Here is a 24,864-nt window from a genome sequence, read left to right on the forward strand (position 1 = left end):
CACCCAGTGAGAAGACTTTTGGCATAATGTGCCGATTTGTACAGATCCTGGAGATAGAAGGACTTCAGACCAACCAGGGAGTTATCTGATCAGCTTGGTGTTCAATGTAACTCTTTACCATGGCTCAGACTTTGTTACTTGCAGTTACAGTTTCTCATTTTAGATTGTGCAAATTTTGCATTTGTTTTTACATGTTCTTTGTTCATGCTCTTTATCATTTTTCTGAGTTGGAAAGTTAGATTGCATCATAGTTTACTTTATACATATTTGTATTCTTCAGTGGTGAAGTATATTGCAAAGCAGCTCAGCCATGTGAGAAGACTTTTGGCACTTTTTCGTTTTCTGAGTTGGAAAGTTAGATTGCATTCAAAATGTACAGAAATACTTAATTTTGTTAAAGCTTTTTATAAAAAATGCTTCTGACCAGAGCTTTGTTTCCTTGTCATTAATGTTGAACACCACCAGAGGGGCTCTCACCTGAAAGGTCTCTGCTTCATGTGTCTTCAGCAGAAGATCTAGACTTTGATTGCTATATTTTCAGTTAATATTGACCTTACTGAGCTTTAGCCATATCCGCTGCCTATCATAACAAATGTTAAGTACAGTGAACCTTTCTAAAATATACAGTAGTAAAGAGACAAACCCACCAGCATTATAGTAGCCAAATTCTTGTTTGTAGGCTGTATATATAAAATTGACTTGAAAAAGTTGCTGTTTTTAGAGTACTGGCACCTTTTTCATTCCAATTCAAGCACTGGTCGGGACCAGTCGGGACGTTGTGAATCGCGCTGAGCTCCGTGGAGGTGTGATTTCCTTGTTTAGCGATACGCAGCGAAACACAGTCAAACTCATCCTGAGCACACACAAAGTCACAGCCGAAGTAAAAACAATAAGTGTGGCTTGATATTGAGTAAGAAAAAGTTTGATAAACGCTGTGAGAATGGGTCTGCAGAGAGAATTTCGCCGCGATCCCAACTGTCTGTTATCAGCCTGCAGCCAGGGAGGAGAAATCAGCAGAGCTGCCTGCACCGAGTGTGTGAGGAAGTCCGTGGATTGGTCAATTTGGACCAATCAGCGGGGGCTTAACGTAACGGCTCCGCGGACGTAACGTAACGGCTCCACGGATTGGTCCATTTCGTTCCGGGTACGGATGACATCATGCGTACCCGGAAGAATCAAATGGACAGTGACGTATCTCCAACGAGGCGTTTTGGGGAGGTATTTTCTGTGTTAGAGTTTTACTCGCTACAGGGTGTACTTTGAGGGTTTTGACTCTGCACACCGTTTACATGCATAAAAACCTTCATAACACACAAGGGGACGGGTACCTTTAAGATAATAAGCTATCAGGAACAGAACAGGCACACGGGATACCCGGAGATGACAACAAAAACCGCAAGTTACAACATGCTTACCGCAATCATGGATGTATAATAAGAACTGGATACAGCGTGGGAGGCGGGGCCTCATTCATATGAGAGTTGCCCAATGGCGCATGATGACAAAATGGCCCAACTTTTGAGAGAGCGAAACGTCACAGATTACCCGGCATGCCTGAGAAGTACCCGTATGTGCACTCATAGAGCATGCGCAACTTTAACCACGCCGCCCAAAAGGCTCGTTCACATTAAGCACGTGAATTTGCGTACACGTAACAGCACCGCGCGTTAATGACAGCATGGTACTGGATTTATATTAACGAGGCGGCAGTTAGCAGCTAGCTAGTAAATTATGCTAAATTACACATCAATCGTTATGTACTTTTATATTACGCTGACATCAGGATCTAGTGATATCCAAGCAACAGAGCTTAATTTAGCATGATACTTGTGTGGGTTGTACATGAAACAACTTGGTAATATATACAAATGTATATGTTGAAGCCTGTTATGATCAATTGAGTTAAATGAGTTAAAATAACAATAGCCTATTTATTTTTGAAATGTGATGGAGTAAAAGGATAGTAACTGTGATTATTCATGTTAAGTAGCCCACAAGTAACTAAAACAATTGCAAGTGCAATAAGAAGCTACAGGAACGTTAATCTACGTCGGTAATATTAACTTGATTTAATACAACATTTACGGTACAAGATTTACATCATACAGCCCATGTAGTATAATATTTTACAAATGATGAATTACAGCAAACATGTGCAATATATCCATTATTACAGCTCCGTGGGCTGGCAGTAAGGCGATATGGTCCGTTGTTATTGTGCATCCATGGGTAAAGAGAAACTCATGTAGTACTGAACACGTAACATGAACGTGCCGGGCGGCGCGGTCCCGTGGGTTAGATGCGCGTTCATAATGCCGAGGGAAATAACTCTCAGAATAACGTTATTAGCACATTTTTACAACTTGAGGAACGAATGTTTTTAATAAGGGGCCGGGCTATACAAACGTTCATACTGGGTAGTTTATTTAGTTTAAAAAAAATTATCCAACGAATTACAGACCACTCTTTCCCACTCTTTTCCATTGGAGAGGCGAAGTCACGCCCATCTACTTCCGGACCATGGGACCCCGGAAGCGAAACATTTACATTGAATTCAATGGAGAGAGAACACGTATCTTTTGATCCCGTTTGAATTGTGCCACGAACTACACATATGATGTTTGTCAATCTTAAACAATCATTTTCATGTCAAAAAAGTCACATTTTGTCGTAAAACTGCTGAAATATAAGACTATGAAAAATACGCTACTACAAAGACTACAAATCCCAAATCCCATTCTGGGTCGCGTAAGTGATGTCACAGGCATGCTCGGTGATTTATAATAAGACTCGTAATTAAAGCGAAGAAGAAGAAGATCTCATAACTGATTTATTCCCTCCAATAAATTATAGATCGCTAAAAATAAATTCACTTTTACAAGATGCCTGTGTGCTTTGTACCAGGTTGTAGTCATAAAAGTGATCATACCACTTGCTCCTTCTATCGATTCCCGTCTGATGAAAGGACCAGGAGTCGCTGGATCAGACATATCAGGTAATATCATAGGTAATATACATGTTGTGCATGGAACATAGTCAAGTTAGCTACCTAGCTAGTAGCGACGAGTAGCGAGCACGTTAGTTAGCATTACATTACTTAGCCTTGTCATTTTTAGTAGCCTTACCATGAAGTTATTATTTTATTACATGAAGTAAACCAAAATGTTAAATAGTAACCAAACATGATGGTAAGTATTTCGTGAAACTTTTGAAGAGTAGCCTACTGCGCCCTCCACCGGGTGCTAAGGAAGCAGTTCAGGGAGAGTCGAAGGCAGGCATGGAGCTTTGCATGACATTCTTCTGGACGTGTTTCATTGTGATGACAATCTGTTTGTTGGAAAGACAGTCGTTGTGTGCTTATTGAGAGAAAATTGTTAGAAGAGATAATTATTCAAAGTGTTGTTACTTTAAAGTGTTGTTACTGACCTTTTTCTCTTTTATTTTCTTTACCTCACCTGTAACTGCTGAGACGTTGAGGAACATGCACACTGACCTGCTCTGGCAACCTTATTTCCACTGTACGTAATAGTATTTGGTTATGATATATTATTTATATACATCAAAGGCACAATGCACCCCCCAGAGACACACATGTATTGAGTGTGATATGTTGCATAGGTCATGTGAAATCATCTTTACATACTAGAAAACTGTAGGAGCGGCAACTTGTTTTGAAATTGAATTTTTAATATCCGATAATAAAGTTGATCTGTTTTCTTTATTCTTCTCTCTTCCCAGCTCCATCACCATTCTCTGTTCCTGCAGGTCCTGCTTGCTAATCAATGCTCATATTTTTTTACACAATTACAAATAAAGTCATTGTATTGTATAACATGAAGTTGTGCTTCATTCGGAGTCAATAATAAATTCATTCTGCCTTCAACTGCGCAATGATTGTGGACTGCACCGACATCCATGTAGCTGCCCCCCAGTAAGATGAACCAAGCAAAGAGGGTCCCCATCATGCCCAAGGACATCCAGCTGGCCCGCCGCATCCGCGGAGAGAGGGCTTAGACTGACCTGAGACCAGCACACCCAAACACAACAGCTCTTTTAAGAGCCACATACATTTTCAAAGAGTTGCAATCCTACGTTATTATAATGATTAAACTGGTTCATGTATCACTTAGTTTACTGAACCGTGATGAATGAAAGAAATTAGTGAGGTAGTGGTTTACTGAAGTTACAAAGACATTAATATATGAGTAACAGGTCAGTGTAAACACAAGCTTCTGTCAATTATGGATCATTCAAACTATTTATATAAAAATATGTAATAAAGTTCTAAAACAAGTATTCGGTATATTCCTTGATAGCTTTTGGAGAAGGTTGTTTTTAAGTTTACTAAAATCTATCGTTTCAACTGTTTCACTTTATAAAAAGGGAACAGGTGAGTAAAGCATCATTGAGTTTCTTATTCTGTCAGTAAATTATCCAAATGAATGTTTTTCATTATTTTAGTCAACCCTAAACAAATTGATTGTACCTTTTAATGATGACCTTACATGGTCGGCAAAGTTAAATTAACTTCAGAAAATTAAATCTGTTCTGAGAAAAAACTAATAAATGTTTAAAGATAGGAACTTGCCATCCCACTGAAAAACAGTCCGTAGAGATTTAAAGGCGTAGTTGTAGTTCAGTCCAACGTTTCATTTGGATTCATTTGACAACAGTCAACTATTTTCATAAAGAATATATATATTTTTCAAAGTCAACTTTATTGTCAATCTTACTCAGTTTGAGAGATCAAAAAGACGTTTAAATACAATTATACAATTTACAGATATGTATACAAATATATATATCCTATATACACCATCATGTATAATGATGGTGTATGATGTAGAAGGAAGTGTGGTAGATAACAAGTAAATATAGAGTTACATACAGATCCATGTTACAGCAAAAGATGGAATAACTAAGAAGCACGCAGTATAATAATAATTACATGCAACAATTAAATAACTGCTCAGCATCTCCACCACAATCCCAATCTGCTGTGTCCTGTTTTCCTCCCCTCTGCATAACACCCCATCACACATACGAAACACAACGCAGAGTCCGAGGGTGTTAAGAGTATGTTTATTGAAATGTCCTCCTCTCTACTGGCCAACACAGGGAGCATATGCTGGGTGTAGAATTGTTCCAGGAGGAGGAGATTTCCATGCCATGCAGGGTCTTTGGGGATGGGGATGATGATCACCTCCTTCGTGGTCCACACAACAAAGTAGCAGAGACTCCGGTCTGTGATGTGCAGCTGCCCTTGGACCTGGTGCCAGTATGGGTGATTCTCCTTGAGAATATATGACCCACCCTCCTCACGGAGACAGAAGGATGGTAACTGGACTGCCTCCGTGATGGTCATGTTCCTCTGGCTGTGTGGACACTTCACCTCCAGCAGGGCAGATGGCTGCACAAGTCCATCGGGTGATGCTCCCAGAACACCCGACTCACTCACAAAGAGACCAGACTCGATTCGAACACTGTCACTTGATAGGCCTCCACAAAAGCCTTCACCCCTTCGGCCTCGTTTACAACCCCCCAGTTGACAGTTGGCGATGTCTCTGGCCAGTGGGTTGTATGTCTCCTCTCGCTGATGGTAAAGTTGAGACACCGGCTGGACTACTTTGGAAGTGCCAGGCTTCCTCCACTGGCACTCAACATCTGTGGAGCTGATCTGCCACATGGCAAATATTGCCAATGCTGCAGCGTGGCTGCATTTGTACATCTCCTGTGCACAATCACAGACAGCGCTCTGCATCGCGCCATCGTCTCCCATGCAGATCTGTAAAAATAAAGTAAGTACCATTTGTTAGCATGCTATAATAGATTGAATGAGCAATAATACAAGGATGGTCCGGATCTGGGGGGTGGGAGGGTTTATTTTTCCATAGTTTTGTCCTCTTGTCTGTTGTTATTGTTTGTTTTTCTGTATTTTTGTAATTTGTGTTGTATTGGTTGTGATTGTACATTGTATTTTTCTAAATGTGTATGAATACGTTTTTGAAAAACATTTGATCAACAATAAAAAAGGATTTGGTCAGGATCTAGACTCAGTGTGTAGTTTATTAATTAATCAATGCTCTCTACATTAGGAAAACACATACCGGTGTACCAGAGGGAGTCACACACAGCTGTGCCTAGATAACCAAAATCCTTGAATCGACACACAGCAAATAAACTCAAATGACACAACGAGAAAAAGGAGATCACACATACAGTATAGTCGATATAAAACTGGCCGCTTCAATCTGAAGAGCAACTAAAACAAAACCTTGTAAAACCGTGTACCTTGTTCTTGTGAACACTAATGTTATCCACAGCATACACAGAGACCACGAAGTTCTTAAGGAGAAAACTAGTTGCTAAAACAAAACACGTTAGTGTACCTTGTTAGCTAATGTTAGCTAGCTGACATTAACGTTACACATTGCACTCATATTACTCACCGAAACCTTGTAAAGCCGGTCCCGCATGCTGGCTCTTACAGAACCGACTAACTCCCCTTTCATATAGGTACAGCTCTCAACGTGCCCAGACTTGTAGTGATTTTCACCTCGTAAAATACTTTTATTCTCATTCTGAAAGAATGTGGTGAAATGTGCTAACGTGACGGCCATCTTTATGTTGGTGACGCGTATTGTGCGAGACGAGAGACCTGTAGTTCACTGAGCGGTTTCACACGAAAAAATGTGTAACTTCACAGTTTTACGACACATTTTTATTTTTTTGACTTGCAAAATGTTCTTTTAAATTGACAAACATCATATGTGTCATTCGTGGCACAATTCAAACGGGATCAAAAGATAACCTTTCTCTCTCCATTGACTTCAATGTATAATTTTCCGCTTCCGGGGTCCCATGGAGGCTTTCGGAAGGGGAGGGACTTCGCCTCTAAGTCAATGGGAAAAAGTGTTTCCGGGCCCAGCAACCTAAAGGAAGTGTAGTACCGCCGTTTGACCAGCACGAATATTCTCATCAGACTCCGGCGCACTTCCTGGGGGCTTGACCGCAATGGGCTAGTTGCACAAGATGGCGTCTATGAACTTCCGGCGGCTGGGTATGCGGTTGTAAACTTCCGGTCTACAGTAGAGCGGTAGAGGGAAGAGCGATAGATAGCGTATAGATAGATATAGGCACTATTTTACACTCGATGTCTCCAAGACCTACCGAAGGTTAACATCAGTGATGTACATCGGCTGGTACAAGCGGCAGGCTCAGCCCCGAGGAGCAAAAGAGAAAAGGGGTTCAAGATGTAGCTACATATCCAGCTACGTCGACAATTATGAAGGTAAGTGACAAACAAAGCTGTAGTTACTGGCTAACTTTGACAAATTGACAGTCTTGATACAGTGTAAAGCGCTTTAATTATGTACTATTACGTTTTTTTGGATAACATGAATGATATCCAATTCCCCACAGTTTCAAACAAAGATCTACCTTCAGGGAGAGTGAGCATAAGGGTTAGCTGTTACAGGTCCATGAGAAAGCATGAAAAGCCTCACGATCTCAGAGTAGGGAGGAAAATAAAAAGTGTTAATCGGTTCAAAGCCTCAATCAGGTTCATGTTCTGGGGTTTTGATGTGGCAAGAGTAGGTAATCTGTGATTTAGGATTCAAATAAACCCAGCTAGCTGACGTGTTGCAACAGATTACATGGTGACAATACATTTGCTCACACCAACTGGTAGCTAGCTATGTGTGTGTAGCATGAAGGGGCTACAGATTTATTTCGTTTTGTAACCCTCTCGTGTAAAATGATAAATACATTAGCTAAACCCAAACTTAGCTTTCATCAAAGATTCTTAATGAGAGGTTGAAAACCGTCTCTGCTTTCATGGAAACACCAGAAACTGGTTGTGACGGCTGCTGTTCTTTACTGAATGGTTAGTATAGAGGCTTTGCATATGACGTCACGTTACCCGTGACGTCAGCGCAACGGCCATACTGGAGTACCAAAACAGACACCGTAATACGTCATACCTGTTCAATGTTTGTTTTTTACCGGACATACAATGGTTAACTTCTGTGCCATTGTTGGCTGCGGCAACAGAGGTGATCGAAACAGGGGGCCGAAGTCATTTTACAGGCTGCCGGCGGTTATAACACACCGGGGTGAAGCAACACATGAACTTTCAAAGCGTGGCCAGGAAAAATGGCTCAATAGGATCGGACGGGAGGATCTCAAACCATCCAACCACAACTATACTCGCGTTTGTGGGGATCATTTCACGTCAGGTAAGTGTCGGGTTTTACATACAAACATTCAAAATGAACATATAACCCACGTACTAAGACATGGATCTTAACAAGGAAATAGGAATCCTGGAGTCTGTCATCGATCGACATATCAGATTGTGGAGTATCTACAAAGTAAAGTCATCCCTTGGTCATCTTCACACCAGTCTGTCAATCCCCTGCAGTGCTTCGTTTAACTGCAATTTAAAGTAATCCCTCCCCCTACTGGCCATTTGATTATATGTAAACAGTAAAGGCTGTACAGTCCCTGGCACCTTTTCAGAGGCTTTTGGTTTCCTCAATTATTTGTCATGTTCCAATGTCTTGACACCAGCATTTTAAATATATCTAAAGTCTGACTTGTCCTGTCAAAAGAGGTCACATTTGTATGAATTAACAGTTCACCCAGGATATAACTGACCTACAAGTGGCACCTTTTGACAAAAATCATCCTGACTGGGCACCGTCTGTCAAATTGGGCCACGAGAAAATTACAGCACCTTCCCCTGCTACACATGCCAGTTATAAACACGCCAGAAAAAGGTCATCTATCGCACTACTTGATCTCTACAGCATGGTATCTGATATACCCTCTTTAGAAGAGCCCACACCAGTCCTGGGAGCCACTGGGGAAGAAGAAGGACTGATTAAACCAGAGACTGGCACTGCAACTCAGACTGATTAAGCTTGGGTAAATACATTTTGAAAAAAACAATTGAAAGGGCAAAGTATTATATTTATTACAGGTTTCCAATTTACCCAGTGAAAAACAAGTACATGCTTCTTTAACTGTAAGCTGTAGAGATCACCTCACATATCAGAGATAGATTAACATTGTGTTCATATTACAGTTTTTTTCAATGCTAAAACACATTTTTTGAAAGCAGGGCTTATTTTCTCAAAACACTAAACACAATTCACAAAACCATACACACAAAGTGCAAAACACCTCATATATACTGCAGACTTAAAGGGCCCATTGCATGCTTTTCCAGTTATTACCCGTCTCCTTGTGTGTTATGAAGGTGTTCATGCATGTAAACAGTCTGCAAAGTCAAAACCCCTCAAAGTACACCCTGTAGGGAGTAAAACTCTAACACAGAAAAGACCTCCCCCAAAAGCCTCGTTGGAGATTTCTCAGTTTCCATTGTTTACTTCCTGCCCGCGTGACGTAGCTGCACCGCGTGACGTCACTTCCTCTGCCAGCCGACCATATTAAGTGTTGTAAAACCTGCTTCTTTTCAAAGCTCTATCCAGTCATGTCGCGGAGGGTCTGTTGCGGAGAAATCCACAATGTTTGCAGTACCGAAGGCAGAACCACGACGAAGTCAGTGGTTGACATTCCTTTTTAACACTGTTCCAGCTGATTTACCAGCCGGTACTGTTGTGTGTGCGCGGCATTTCACGGACCAAAGCTTACAAAACTTAACAATGTTTAGCTTCGGACTTGCAAAGCTGATATTGGAGGACGATGCTGTTCCTACTTTGTTTGGACCAGCGGGAGAATTGGGTACACAACCTGTAAGTATTCATTGTGGTTTGTGTATTTATTCTGTTTAAAACAAACAATGTATCTACCACGACTGTGTAAATGCTATGCTATGCTAATGCTATGCTACCGAGGTAAACACGAGGGCTAACGATCATTCCCAGACCTCAACACCGATGTTAGCACATGACCTTACATGTATCTCATAGCAGGAGAATGTCTGCAAACACACACAAAATACTCATAGACAGTATACTCCGGGTGATTTAACCGTACGGTCAGTAATTACAGTTGCCGTTCGTGTATTCTACCGAGCTACCATTAATAAGCTAAGCTAGAAGCTCTAACCTAGAGATGTTATGAAAAACATTGTTTTCATGCCAGCTACAATGAATGACCGAACGTAGCAGACTAACTGTATAATATTGCAATTGTAAGATGTTCTTGCTAAGCCTAGACTAGCTGTTAAACTGCATATTAGGTTAGCATATTAGCTGGCAAGCTAACTGTGTTGATTACTGATAGACATGCTTCTGTGTATTTATGCCCTATTTGTTATTCCCCAACAGAGCAATGAAGTAGGTGGTAGTTACCACATGGAAAAGGAGGGACTCAAAAGATGCCTAGATCATCTGGAGTCAAAGGATTTGGCGGTTGAGTACATTGTGACTGACCGTCATCCGCAGATCCAGAAGTACCTGAGGGAACGCAACATCAAACAATTCTATGATGTGTGACACTTTGAAAAAGGTATTTATCCCTATATGTTGTAATGGAAGAATACCAAATCAGAGGCACTGTCCTTTGTTAAGATATTCCTTTGTTTTACTATGCAATTTATCCTGAGCTTCTAATCAGCAGCAGACATGACATAATGTCTGAATACATTCATTATATCTCCTACAATTTGGCCTGCCAGACCACTTGATCACAGCACCTTTTCTCATTGTAAATTACATTTCACTCACTAATCCTAGGATAATGTAAGTACTCTTTAGAATGGGAATTTACAGTGATATGAATATGTATGGGGGTTTCCTGGCTATGAAATGTTTTCAGACAGAAGGGTGTCGCACTGACAGGCAATTATCATATGTATGTTATGGTTGATGATATATGAAGTGTGGAATTTCCACCACACCCTTGAATGTTGTCCATCACAGCACGTCATTTCCACACTATGGCTTGAATATTAACTTGTGCATGTGCTTTTTTTGTATCAGGTTTGTCCAAGAAACTTCTGAAACTTACACAGAACAAGGACTGTGACACGAAGTTGAAGAGGTGGCTGCGCAGCATAAAAAACCATGTCTACTGGAGTGCGACGAGCACAACCTCTGGGCCGGAGAAGGTGGCAAGGTGGACGTCACTGGTCAACCACCTACAAAACGTTCACGTGCATGATGACCCCCTGTTCCCCAAGTGCACACATCCTGTAGGAGCCGCAAGCGATGCAAATAAACCTTACCTAAAAGGTGGTAAGTTCAATATTTCACTTCCTTCATAAGATCAACAATATAGAATGTAAATATAACATTGTTGTTATGGCAAATTATTGTTGTAATGTTCTAATGTGCTGGTGATTTACCTAATGTCTTTGTCATTTTACTCAAGGCTCAATAACACTCGCCAGAGTTGAAACGATACTCACCAACAAGAGAGTTCTCAAAGATGTGCTAAAGCTAAGCCATCACTACCAGACCTCATCCCTGGAGTCCTTCCACAACTTAATTCTGCGTTTTACCCCAAAAAATGTGGTTTTCCCTTTCATTGGAATGTTGTGCAGGTAATACACTGTATACTTTATTCTGTAGCATCTTATAACACAGTCACTGTTTAGTGGCATGAGGGTTTTATTCTGTCATAACACAAAGTCTCATTTTATTTTGCTATTCTATAGGTTGTGTCTAGCAGCAATGCATCACAACGAGAATGCTGGGCGTGACCAAGCGACAACTGCTGCAGGAAAACTTGTCGTAATAAGCGGGATAATGTGCACATTGCACATTGCATAATGTGCCTTCATGCCGATCCTCTCCGCAAAAAAAACGGCTCGTTCGCGGGCGAGAGCCGGCTCCCGTCGTTCACTTAAATAGTTCGCGACCGGACACATCACTACGACAGACGTAGCATAAAATGTCCACGAACACAAAGAAGAAGAACTCATTCCTAAAAAAAGGTACCACTTCAGTAATGTTCAGTTGTATGGAAGTGGTTCGGGTACAAGCAGTCAGACATAGAACAAACAACTGTTCTGTGTAAGGTCTGTAGAAAGACGATCGCTGCAAAACATGGGAACACAACCAACTATTCAGCAACTGCCGACAGAGACATGCAGTGGTGGAAGCTACATGAAGCTAACTTCCCAAGACTGAGTTATCTGGCCAAGAAATATCTCTCCATTCCTGCCACAAGTGCCCCTTCGGAGAGGGTTTTCAGTACGGGGGGTAATATGTGTAACATGCCAAAGAGCATGCCTCAAGCCAGAGGCAAGTAGGACAGGCTTGTCTTCCTCGTGAAAAACCTGTAGAAAACTTCCTAGAAAGTTAAAGGGATGTTATTTTGTTTGAGGGTATTTTTTTATTATTCATTTCATTATCATTATTTGTTGTATTTGTATCATTCAACATGATGATATTTTTAAATGATGAAAACCAGTCTGAAGTGATTTTTTTGTTTGATGCCAACAGCAAGACTAACCTGGAATTCATGCATTGCAATTATTCTAATGGTTAACTTCCTGCAAGCTATAACAAACCCCAATATTACCTTTCCTGAAATCAACCATCCTGTAACCTGATTTATTTTGGACATGTTTTTCTATTTCACTATTATATTAAAAACATATAACAATATATATTTTATTTTTTAACTGTTTAACTGATGACCTATAGCCTTTATATTTTGTATTGGAACATAACAAAAACATATTTCATAAACAGTTTTACATTTTCAAAGATATATGAGGCTTTATACTTTCTTTTAATTTTCTTTGAGAATGATGTTGTTGAGAATGATTGACAAAATTGTATAATGTATATTTTTCTCACATAACTAAAATGCAACCCAAATTATTCTGGACAGTGATATTTAATAGGTTTCTTTCCATACAGGTGCATTTGGAAAGAATAGAAATGTTGAAATTGAAAGAAATGAAACCAGATGCAGTCAACAATTCTAACATCAGATTCAGTATTGGCATTTTTTTTCATCCGTGAACCTTTGTTGGAAAGTGTGGATGATCCCAAAATAAAATGTCAAGTCCTCGCATCTTCACTCCAACCATCTGTTTTATTCTTCTTTTTACTCGCCATACTTAACTCACCACATCCAGGAGGATCCATATCATTTCAGAAAAAAATCGAGGTTTAAATAGAAAATCGTCCATTAGTTAGAAAAAATCGAGGTTTTATTTTTAGGCCAAATCGCCCAGCCCTACTTCAAATTGGCTTATACAAAATCAAAGAGGGGAGAGTGTACGGTCAAGCCTGTTAAGAACAACCCTACATACAGTAAGTTGTGAAATATTTGTTTTTATTTTTATTATTATTAACAGAACTTACATTTCAAATGATTAAAGATACAATGAACAATAAAAGTATTACATTAAATACAAAAAGTGAATAACAATAACAAATTATTTATACAATGCTCTCTTTTTCAGTCTATGTGGATGAGCTGACGAGGCTTGTGTTTCACAAAGTCTTTCTGGACCCTACACCCTTTGTGGACGAGCTGAAACGAATCCACGTCCCAGAGGACCTGTCAACTCAATTTGACAGGCCCCCCAAGGAGGAAATGATTGTCAGCCGTTTCTCCCGTTTCCCCCCAAAGGAGGTCGAAATCCTACATATTGTCCAGCCAGATCTTGAAACTCCTGGCGGATCCGGAGCACAACACACGACGGAATCACCACTCTGATGCCTCGCCCTAAATATCTCCAGCACCAGCTTACAAAGCTGCGATACGCAAGATATCGAAAACGCCTATCAGGAGAGGATTGGATGATGTACAGTGTATAAATATACATTCACACATTTTGTACATTTGTAAAAATAAAGTTTGATGGAAATACTTAGTCGCCTTTCTTTCCTGAATTATTTGCTCCTATAACATATCATTCATATATAGCAAACCATGATTTGATTTTTCATCAAACGGTAGTAGTTTATTACAGGTAACAATAACTTACTCTTCTTCCGTTGTATTTGTCAAAGGTCCGAAACTGTATTTATAAATATTGTGGAGATTCTGCAGGGTGTATGGGTTCAAGCAGTTAGGCTCTAGTCCTGGGTGGTCAACCATGCAGTTAATGGGTTCTGGAACTTGCAGCATGCGTGTTACAACCTATGAAGGTAAGATGTGTTACAAAACACGTTTAGCAATTAAACCAACTATGAGAAAGTTTTACAAAAATAAACATTCAATTACTATGGAAGTAATAAAAGTGCATATAATAGTCTATTGACTTGAAAAATATGTATGCTGTATATCTTGGTATATGTGTGCTACTGTTGGTGTTTTCAGCTAGCTGCCGACATAATGTAACTAAGCTAGGCTACCTTTCTTATGCTATTGCAGCACACGTTTTCTCCGTCACTTGGCATCAAAGCGCAGTTTCCACAACGGCACCTAAATAATAACAGTTGTAGGTACATCTGATGACATCTGAAATGTAAGACATATACTAGATAAAAACGTACCACAATGACACTTTGGTCTGCTCTAGTGAACGGCGAGGCAAGACTCGCGATTTGGTCTATTCTAGGATCGAACGGAGGTTCGAAATTGTATGCACCATACGCCATTGTATGCTATATGTAAGCTATCTATTTATCTATATAACTCTCTATCTATCGATTCTCAAATCTAGTATTGCTATGTTGCTAAGTACCCGCTAAACCACTTTACGGCAGATGTCAACAGGGGCAGAGCCTCTCTGGTGGTTGACTAATCAGAACAGAGTGGCAGAGCTGACCAATCGGAGCACACTGGACGCACAGGAGGGTGGGGGCAGGAACTCCATCGAGCCGTTTAGCACAGGGAGTGAAAACTCATACTATACAGAGATAATGTATGAGAAACCAATCTGAGTTTGGAAAATTGCACAGTATTTTTCTATTGTAATATCCCTCAACAATGGTATTATGATCGGTAGAAAGGACCATGCAATGGGCCCTTTAAGCACTGCACCCAGAACTACAGAAACGCTTACCAAAACCAAACTTGTGCACCAAATGGCACACACTTCATTCATAGTACAAGACATTTTGTAAAACCTACTACACACCATCGTGCTCAAGCACACTGTTTTATGGCGTTTGATATAGAGAATTCTGCAAATAAAGATTGTTCAAGTCTCCAAAATATGTGCAGAAACACAAATATACTGTTGTTATACTTTTACTTTTCAAAAAGTGGAAAGTTGAATTGCAAATTGGGTGCAGAGCTGAACATGTGTTTAGAGTTTTGGATATTTGAGCTGAGGTTTTGCTCTTTGAGTGTCAGTTTAAATAATGATGATTTTTGTGTCATGTTAGTGTGCACAACTTGTTTTGATTGTTACACTTACATTACATTGCATTTAGCTGACGCTTTTATCCAAAGCGACTTACAATAAGTGCGTTCGACCAACAAAATACAAACTTGAAGAAAACAGAATCATATAAGTACATCAGGTTTCATAGAGCTAAAACATTTCAAGTGCTACTCAACTGGCTTTAGATAAGCCAGTCCTTTATTAGTATATAAGTGCTTTGTTAATAGTTCTATCGCTCGAAGTGGAGTCGAAAGAGATGAGTTTTCAGTCTGCGCCGGAAGGTGTGCAAGCTATCTGCTGTCCTGATGTCAATGGGGAGCTCATTCCACCATCTTGGAGCCAGGATAGCAAACCCACGTGTTTTTGCTGATGGGAACTTGGGTCCCCCTTGCAGTGCGGGTGCAGCGAGCTGTTTGGCTGATGCAGAGCGGAGTGCACGTGCTGGGGTGTACGGTTTAACCATGTCCTGGATGTAGGAGGGCCAGATCCATTCGCAGCATGGTACGCAAGTACCATTGTCTTGAAGTGGATTCTAGCAGTTACTGGAAGCCAGTGAAGTGAGCGGAGGAGCGGGGTGGTGTGGGAACATTTAGGAAGGTTGAAGACCAGACGAGCAGCTGCATTCTGGATGAGCTGCAGAGGTCGGATGGCACATGCAGGTAGACCAGCCAGGAGGGAGTTGCAGTAGTCTAGGCGTGAGATGACGAGAGCCTGGACCAGAACCTGCGTCGCTTTCTGGGTCAGCTGGGGACGTATCCTCCTGATGTTGTAAAGCGTGTATCTGCAGCAGCGGGTTGTAGCAGCGATGTTTGCAGTGAAGGACAGGTTGTTATCTAGGGTCACACCCAGATTCCTTGCAGTCTGAGTCGGGGAAACGACAGAGGTGCCGTGTACTTACATGTTCTTTATATAGATTTGATGTAAAAGAAACAAGTTAAATCAAATAAATATATACAATGTCATTCAGATTGATTAGTACTTCTGTTTCTTTTGAGAGGGGACGCCTTTTCCTGGGTAACTGTCTTGGCATCACGTATCCGTATAGATGTTTCTATGTAGAAAAGGAGAGATGCAACATGGGTACATGTTGATCCCAAACCAGCCTTGCAGTTGCAGTTAGCTGTGATGACTGCACCATCCTTCTTCATCAGTACCCACGGACATGTTGGCGGCAGCCCAATACTCTGAGAATGCAATACCTGAAAAATAAAATACAAAAATATTATTGGATTGTTGACTATTTAGAACCACCTTGTCATATGCTACATAACAGAAGCTGACAACCAAGAATAGGTTCACAACTTTTGGAATTTAAATATATTGCAATATATAATAAAGCTTTATTTATAAAGCCCTTTTCATAAAGCACATGTAGCTCAAAGTGCTTTACAATCACAAGTTAAAAATAAACCACGAGAAATTCCCCTCAGATCAGACCTTTACAGGTACATAGCAACAACATTAATATACATTTTAACAGGTTAAGAGACACGAGGAGGTGAAAAGGTATGATAATACAAATAAATAATAAGACACAAGACTAAGTTAATTGATGCAACAATATAAAACCCTATAAAATAAAGTAAACATATAGATATATGTACAACAAAAATAAAAGCTGGTGTTTAAAAATGTCCACTGAGTTGGCCTCTGATATTTCTTGGTAGCGTAGTGGATAAAAGCAGCCTCACCCATTTTATTTTGGGGGACTTTAGGGATATTTAAAAAGCTAGCTGAAGAGGACCTCACGAAATATTTACTCACTTTTCCAGCTATTACAGCCACATCTCCTTGATATGCAACGCAAACGTAGCGGATCCACCCGGATGTGAACTCTTTATGTGCCTAGAGTCCTTTGTACGCCTTAATTTCCTCCATGGTGTACAATGGAATAGGCGAAAAAACCAGGTAGTTCACGATATCACAGTAGGAAAGTGAAGGCCATGAATTTATATCTGTGCTGTAATCCTTAACGGGAATCAAATAAGGGTCCACCGAACCAATCGACGTATATTTTTCTCTGTAAACGGTCTTATCCTCCGGGTATAGTGATTCGTAGTAGCCTTTCATTTTCGCCATTTTTGAACGCTCCCGCCAGTAGAGTGGTACTCCAAGATGTCTGACGCGAAATCCCGTGACGTCATTAGGAAGCCTTTATAATAGAGAACCGCAGTGACGCGTCCTAAAACCCGGATGTAAACTCCTTCCGGTTCCTTCATCAAAAACGCAATGCAATTTCTCCATAGGATTTTGGAAAATAGCTCGAAATAAGGTCTGTGGTTGACACACATTTAAGAGACGGATCACGTTTTGTTCAGCCGGATAATATCCACATGTCTATCCTACTTTTATAATTTTCGAAGCATAAATCTAGTCGCAAGAAGCAAAATGCTAACGTTATGCTATAAAGGAACTACAGCAGGGTCGCTGCTTCAACGTCACGCCAACTTAAGATCCATATTCAAACATACAGATTGTAAATGGTACAAGTTGAAGTGTTTGTTTGAACAGTTTGCAGGAGGCAGGTACTTGCTTTCAAGCAGAACAGGGCAAACAAACTTAGCGTGAGTGTTTTACGTGTTCGGTGTAATGACGTAAAGCGGCCTGGACAACTTCTGTAGTCCTATTCAGCCACTTGTTAACAACCATCGTTTTTCAGACACGTAAACTCTTCAAAAATCACCAGCGGGGTCACTGCTGATGTATTTAATGTCGTAGAACAAAACGTGATCTGTCTCTTCAATTTGTGTCAACCACAGACCTTATTTCGAGCTATTTTCCAAAATCCTATGGAGAAATTGCATTGCTTTTTATCAAAGGAACCGGACGTGGTAAAAATGCTAACTTACTTCTGGGTTTTAGGACACGTCACTGCGGTTCTCTATCCATGTAGGGTCCAATTATTTGTATTGGCCAGTGTTAGGTAAGTGCTGGTTTTGTACCCTACATCTATGTTAAGCTGTTCTACTAACACTATTTTATGTAGTTATAATATAAGATAATACATTGAGAGAGCTGAGACAGGCTATACAAGTGTATCTGTTTGAATGTCCTTAAATTACAGTATTCCAAACAGCAGAACTTCTGTGTATGTGATGTGACTGACAACCTGACATGGTTTAGCCTTTTCCCACACCTATTACTTGCCTGATCAGCCTGCTCTCAGCTTTCTCATTTGTCTGTGTTGTATTGAAGCAGTGTCCTAAATGTAAAATGACTGACATTTTGTTTTAAGAACTGTTCACCTGTGGAGATTGCAGTGGCAAAGTGTTCCTGTCTAGCTGGAACAGCACTCTGCAACCACAATGTTGCACTGCTGTTCCAGACCGCACACTACTCCACACTCAACCTGGCTGCTGTACCCTCTGTCCTCAGCTGCACTGAAACAGAGCAGCGATGGCACAAGCCAAGAACCATGGTAAGTACAGTATGTGTTCACAACCAATCCACGGCTTAATGAGTATTTCCTTTGTGCCAAGAGCTGATTTAGTATGTTGCATCAACGACCTTTTCAATTAATTTGACAATTCTTTTGTGTAATTAATAGGGTGTGAAACCAGGCAGAGTGAGTGACATGGTGTTCATTTCCACTAAGCCAAAGCAGTTTACAGTTGCTGACGGTGTAAGGTAATATATATTGTCCTAAGTAATTGTATGTAGCCTGCTACAACTTTGTGATTGTTGTCTGAGTGTAAAATTGTTCTTAAAGTCCTAATTATCATATAAACATGTTCAAAGGAGTACACGTTAGAAGGCCGTGCGGGGGGAGCTGCCAGACCCAGATGTCCTCAAAGTCAGCAAGGCATACAAGGACTTCTCAGCAGACATCGCACCACGAAAAAAAAAAAAATAATGGCTCACTACTCAACTCAACGACTAACACTCTTTCAGAGGATATGTTGGAAATGCACACATTATACATATTTTTTGCATCTACTTTCTGGATATTGTACATCTGTTCATCTGTTATATAAACTAGCATTACTTAAATATGCAGAGACTAATTGAAATGTTTAAATATGTATTTTTCCCCCCGATATAACATCAACCTATGTTTTGTAAAAGTTTATTAAATTAATCTGTAAAATGTTATCATATTGTGGATTTATGAAATTATGTATTTTCCTTAGTTATTTATGTGTGCGTTTGTTTTGAGGATATAATTCATTAGTACCTAAACATAGTATGGTATAACTGCTTTTTGTAATGAAATACACAATTGGTTTGGGAGCAAGAAATCTTTTAATCGTTGTTGCCCAGGCTTGCCGAAATGAATGGAAACGTATCTCCCGATTATAACATTGTGTAACTTGCTGCTGTTAAATACCGTCAAACTATGTGCAATATGTGCTTTATGTTCAATATATACTTTATATACATATGCCATCTTTAATAACTGTAATATATATACCGGGCTGCTAAATCCTAAGAACTGCTACAGGATTTGATTTGTAGATTTGATTTGTTTTTTATCTGTATTTTTGAAAATGATGTAACTTTTTATCTTTTTTTTAGCATATTGTTTATTATATTATAACTTAGTACTTTTTTAGCATATTGTTTATTATATTATAACTTAGTACTTTTTAACGCATGTAAGATATGCAACACTAAGCTGTTTGTGGCTCTTTCCTGCTTCAACGCTGCAAATGTCCCCTCTGTGGGACTAATAAAGGTATTCTGATTCTGATAACGGGACGAATTTGTACAAAGGGGCACACAGCAATGTAGTGCCGACTTTCTTACATGCTGGAAGGCCAATCGCTTTTCTTTACCCGAAATCCGCTCATTCTTGCTCTCGGTGTGACATAACAAACTGTCAAGCTGTCAAAACTCTGTACTCAAACCGGAAGTACTCAGCCGCCGGAAGTTGATAGACGCCATCTTGTGCACAGAGCCTATAGTGGTCCGTGTAGAAACACTGTCTGAACAACACAAGAGACAAGAGTAACAGCATAACACAGGGGTGCCCAACCTTTTTTGAACCGAGAGCTACTTTTAAAGTTGCCAGTCTGCCGAGATCTACCAGTCCAAATAGAGAGGCGTAGCCATTACTGACAGCCTACTACCAGGTAAATACCCACTTCTACTTGTATAAAACTGACCTTTGTACGATTAATACTTCATAAAATACTGCAGATCCTTTATCTTACCTCTTTCTAATCTACACATATACAAGTATTTAACCGAAGTTACACAAGTGTTGTTGATGCAGAGTTGGAGTTTATTCACACGTCACATACTACAGTGGGTAATGTTTTCAAGAAACATTGAACAGTGCTGCCACATATGACACAGGAAAAAAAGAAAATACTCTGAACCCTTTCCTTGCCATTATATAAAAATAGTGTTGCTACAAAAGTATAAATTAGGCTTACTAATAAGACAACTCAGATCTGAAGCTACACAGGAATCTGCTGCCAAAGTGCAATAAAAAAGACAAAATTAATAGAATCAAACCCTTTTTTTGTTGCATTTTAGTAGAGTATAACAAGAAATGCCTTTAAAATAGGATGCAAGCAACACTAGTTTCTTAACCTGAATTGATAATAGACTTAAGTTTGCATTCTTATACCATTTTGTACAATAATTATAATGAATAAGTTCAAACAAACTAAAACTTACAGCTGATTAATAACGGTATCTAACTTGAGTTTTTATTATATCAAAAACCTGTTGAAATGCTACTGTTATTTTTACTGTCCCCCAAAAGCGCGTCGGCAGCCTCCAGGAATGCTTCTTTCACAACTTTGCCATCTTTGAAAGACTTTGTGTTTCGCAAGAACATGACTGACACGATAAGATGCTATGGTAGCAGCCTTGCTCTTGTTTTTGGGCCTGGTGAAAATAGACTGCTGTGCATTTAGCTGTCCTTTCAGGTCCCTCCCCTTTTGGGAGCGTAGGGCAGAATTAGGAGGGAATTCCGTCTGGTAGTGTTTGTGCACTGTTTTGAAATGCCTCCTAAATTACCCTTCTTCGGTAAAGCCACACTCGCATTGCAGATGAGACAGATGGACTTTTAATTGGAATATTGTAGTGCCAGGAAAAGGGAGTCAGAGGCGGTGTATTAAGAACAGAGTTCCAATCTTTATTAGCCATTAATAACAGAGGTTATCACTAGGGCTGAACGATATACCGTGTCATGACGTGCAGTTTTATTCATTTAAAAAAAAAAAATGCTAACGCACTTTAGCACAGAATTCAAAATAAAGATACCCTTATTACTTATCGAAACTGCACATACAATATATCCGATTAAAGCTGAGACTCCACAGATTATTTAAGTATAGTATCTAAGCGATCCGATCTCGCAACAGGGGAAGCAAACACAGACATCACAACACGTACCTTTTACGGAGCTTTTACGGGAGATCGTCTCACCGTAGCTGTCAATCTGATCAAAAGACGTGTTCAATGGCATTAAAACGAGAAAGAAAAAACGCGGCTGAATCGGTTGATCCATAGGTTGATAATGTATCTGTGGCTTTGAAGCAATTGTTTATAATCCATAATTCCATTTTTATGTAAAAATCGGAGCCCAATAGTTAGCTGCTAATGGTAGCCACCAGAGTGTATGCAGCTTCCGGTTTTGGCTATGCGTCACTCTCACTCCTTATTTGGTAATGTGTGTGTGTGTGTGTGTTAGACTGCGCTGGACTGCCGCATAGCCAAGACCGGAAGCAGCAGCCACTCTGGTGGCTATCATTAGCAGCTAACTTTTGCTCTGCGATATTTACATAAAAATGGAATTATGGATTATAAATTCAATCATTTTTTTATACAGAGACGTTAAAAACCTATGGATTAACCGATTCAGCCGCGTTTTTTCTTTCTCGTTTTAATGCCATTGAACACGTCTTTTGATCAGATTGAAAGCTACGGTGAGACATCTCCCCTAGAAGCTACGTAAAGGTACGTGTTGTGATGTCTGTGTTTGCTTCCCCTGTCCGAGTTCAGATCACTCAGTGATGATGCTATATACCTAAATAATCTGTGGAACCTCAGCTTTAATCGGATATCTTGTAAATGCAGCTACGAAAAGTAATAATAAGGGTACTTTTATCTTGAGTTCTGTGCCAAAGTGCGTTAGTATTTTTCGCTCAGGGGTCATTTAGATGCTTCTTATGAGACTTGTGTTTTGTTTTGGTAAAAATGGTTTGTATCGTCAGTTAGCTGAGATTATTTCCGTTAATCTGGTATAACACATTAATAGGTTTTTAAATATTACGATCCCCTGAGACACTGTCGTGAAAAAAAAAGTAAAGTACCCGCCGGGACTTCGGGGTTTAACAGGTTAAAAAAACCGCAATATATACCGCAGGGGGGGGAAAAACCGCGATGTCAGTTTTTTTCAATACCGTGCAGCCCTAGTTATCACATGAACTGCTCTGCTTGACGAGCTAGCAGGAATGGAAGCTAATGCTACAGGTGTTCCCACTAAAGGGTCCGTGTGGCAACACAATACGAGAGGTGAATTATGTCCAATAACGTGTCACCACACAAGCCCCCCCAGAATTCACGTGTAAACAAAAACCGTATGGCGGGGAGGAACAATCCGCCTGCCGCCACGAGACCTGCGCACCGGAGTCGGTACAGCGACCTCCGCCCGTGCGGCCCCTGACAGAGGAGGGACCGGAACAACAGGTCCACACTCCCTGACAGGAATCAAAGCCGGGGATCGGCCCCGTCTCGGCGGCCGAGCAAGCACCACCGGCCGTAGTGAACTCCGATATGTAGGACAGCTGCCGCTGCTGACGTGCCGACCAAGGCTCCGCCACTTTTGACATGGCGAAGGTGAGCGGCTTGTGGTCGACAAACGCTGTAAATTCACGGCCTTCCAGCATGAAACGGAAGTGCCGCACGGCCAAATAAAGTCCGAGGAGCTCCCGGTCAAAGGCGCTGTATTTGCGTTCTTTAGGCGTCAGCTGGCGGCTGAAAAAGGCGAGCGGCTGCCAAGCGCCCTCCACCCACTGCTCGTGCACTGTGCCGACCGCGTAGTCCAACGCGTCCGTAGTGATGGAGATGGGAGCCGTAGATGATGGGTGTGCCAGCAAAGCCGCCTGAGCCAACGCGGTCTTGACCTCAGCAAAAGCGCCGTCCGCCTCTGCTGTCCAGTCGATCTCCTGGACGGGGGTTTTGCCTTTCAACGCTTCATACAGCGGCCGCAAGATGTGTGCGGCCCGGGTGATGAAACGGTGGTAGAAGGTCACCATCCCCAGAAACTCACGGAGCGACCGGGCTGTGAGCGGGCGAGGAAAAGCCACAACAGCCTCCACCTTCGCTGGCAGAGGTGTCGCACCGCCCTTGGTGACGCGGTGCCCCAGGAAATCGATGTCCGACACCCCGAACTGGCACTTTGTCACGCTGTCATTGGAGGCAGTCGCAATTTCTACAGGCTCGCACTTACCTGTTAGCATCTAGCTCTCCTGCTTACAAATTTTTAGCCATCCCTGCTTATACAAGTAGTAGTTTTAGTTGTCTGCGAACTGTGGAGGCCTACTCCCACCTGTCGAGTGCGGCTGTACTGAGGTGTTTTTCCTCCGGAGACGTCGCGAAGAGACGGAGCGGCTCCACCTGTTGCTGCATGCGATCTGCGATTTACGGAGGCCTGCTCTTCGCGAAGAGACGGAGCGGCTCCATCTGTTTGCTGCCTGCGATCTGCGATCTACGGAGGCCTGCTCCCGCAAAATCGACTTGTCTTATCAGAAACATGGCTAAACAAATCTATTTTGGCCTCTGACATTGCCTTAAATGGTTTTAATGTGTATCGTACCGACCGGCCTAATAAAGGTGGTGGCGTTGCCATTTATGTTAAGAATAAGTTCAGTGTAACCACATTAGTTTCCAAATCGATCAGTAAGCAATTTGAATTTTTAGCCATAAATATAGAAGTGGCAAAGGGTCAACAGGTCATGGTAGTGAGTTGTTACAGACCCCCCTCAGCTGTCAAAGACTCCTTGTCTTCACTAGCAAATCTTTTATCACAACTAGACTACAAGGAAATAGTGCTACTTGGAGATTTTAACTGGGACTGGTTAACTGCAGTGTCAGAGGATTTTAAAAACCTTTGTATCTCTTTAAATGTTACTCAGATTGTTGACAGTCCTACTCGCCCAAATATGAAGTCCCCTAATAAATCCTCCCTAATTGATCTCATTTTAACTAATGTTCCCCATAAATATTCATCTGTGGGAGTATTTGCAAATGATCTGAGCGATCACTGTGTTGTAGCCACAATTAGGGACACTAAGGTCCAAAAGGTTAAACCTCGCATTATCATTAAGAGAGACAAAAAACATTTTGTTGAGCAGGGTTTTGTGCATGATCTGTTTGATTTTGATTGGGGTAAAATCGATCTGTGTGCTGATGTGGAAACCGCATGGTCTTATTTTTATCTTGGTTTTATGGAGGTCATTGATAGACATGCACCCCTGCGTAAATTTAGAGTAAAGGGACGAGACAATCCTTGGTTTTCTGCTGAGCTGTCTAGTCTCCTTCATGAGAGAAACAAGGCCTGGGCAAAGGCTAGGCAATCAGGCTCAGAGGTAGAGTGGCTGCGTTTTAGGCAGCTAAGGAATAGCTTCACTTCAAATGTCAAA

At 41.0% G+C, this 24,864-nt stretch overlaps 1 protein-coding gene across 1 annotated transcript; it reads left to right on the forward strand.

Moving 5' to 3' along the window:
* Positions 1 to 7,086: 7,086 nt before the first annotated feature.
* LOC117536764 lies at positions 7,087 to 12,425 on the forward strand. Its single transcript, XM_034201770.1, has 5 exons — positions 7,087 to 7,291; positions 10,950 to 11,204; positions 11,341 to 11,512; positions 11,627 to 11,702; positions 12,417 to 12,425. The coding sequence occupies exons 1-5, from the start codon at positions 7,189 to 7,191 to the stop codon at positions 12,423 to 12,425; spliced, it is 615 nt and encodes a 204-aa protein (XP_034057661.1). The 5' UTR covers positions 7,087 to 7,188.
* The last annotated feature ends 12,439 nt before the right edge of the window (positions 12,426 to 24,864 follow it).

Source organism: Gymnodraco acuticeps, unplaced genomic scaffold (assembly GCF_902827175.1).
Source record: "Gymnodraco acuticeps unplaced genomic scaffold, fGymAcu1.1, whole genome shotgun sequence".
Classification (NCBI taxonomy): Eukaryota; Metazoa; Chordata; class Actinopteri; order Perciformes; family Bathydraconidae; genus Gymnodraco; species Gymnodraco acuticeps.

Excerpts from the sequence above, each read along its gene's own strand:
- LOC117536764 (XM_034201770.1), top strand. The coding sequence starts at position 7,189 with ATGTACATCGGCTGGTACAAGCGGCAGGCTCAGCCCCGAGGAGCAAAA. Across the intron at positions 7,292-10,949 it reads CTACGTCGACAATTATGAAG|GTTTGTCCAAGAAACTTCTG; the intron begins GTAAGTGACAAA and ends TTTTTGTATCAG. Across the intron at positions 11,513-11,626 it reads TTCATTGGAATGTTGTGCAG|GTTGTGTCTAGCAGCAATGC; the intron begins GTAATACACTGT and ends GCTATTCTATAG.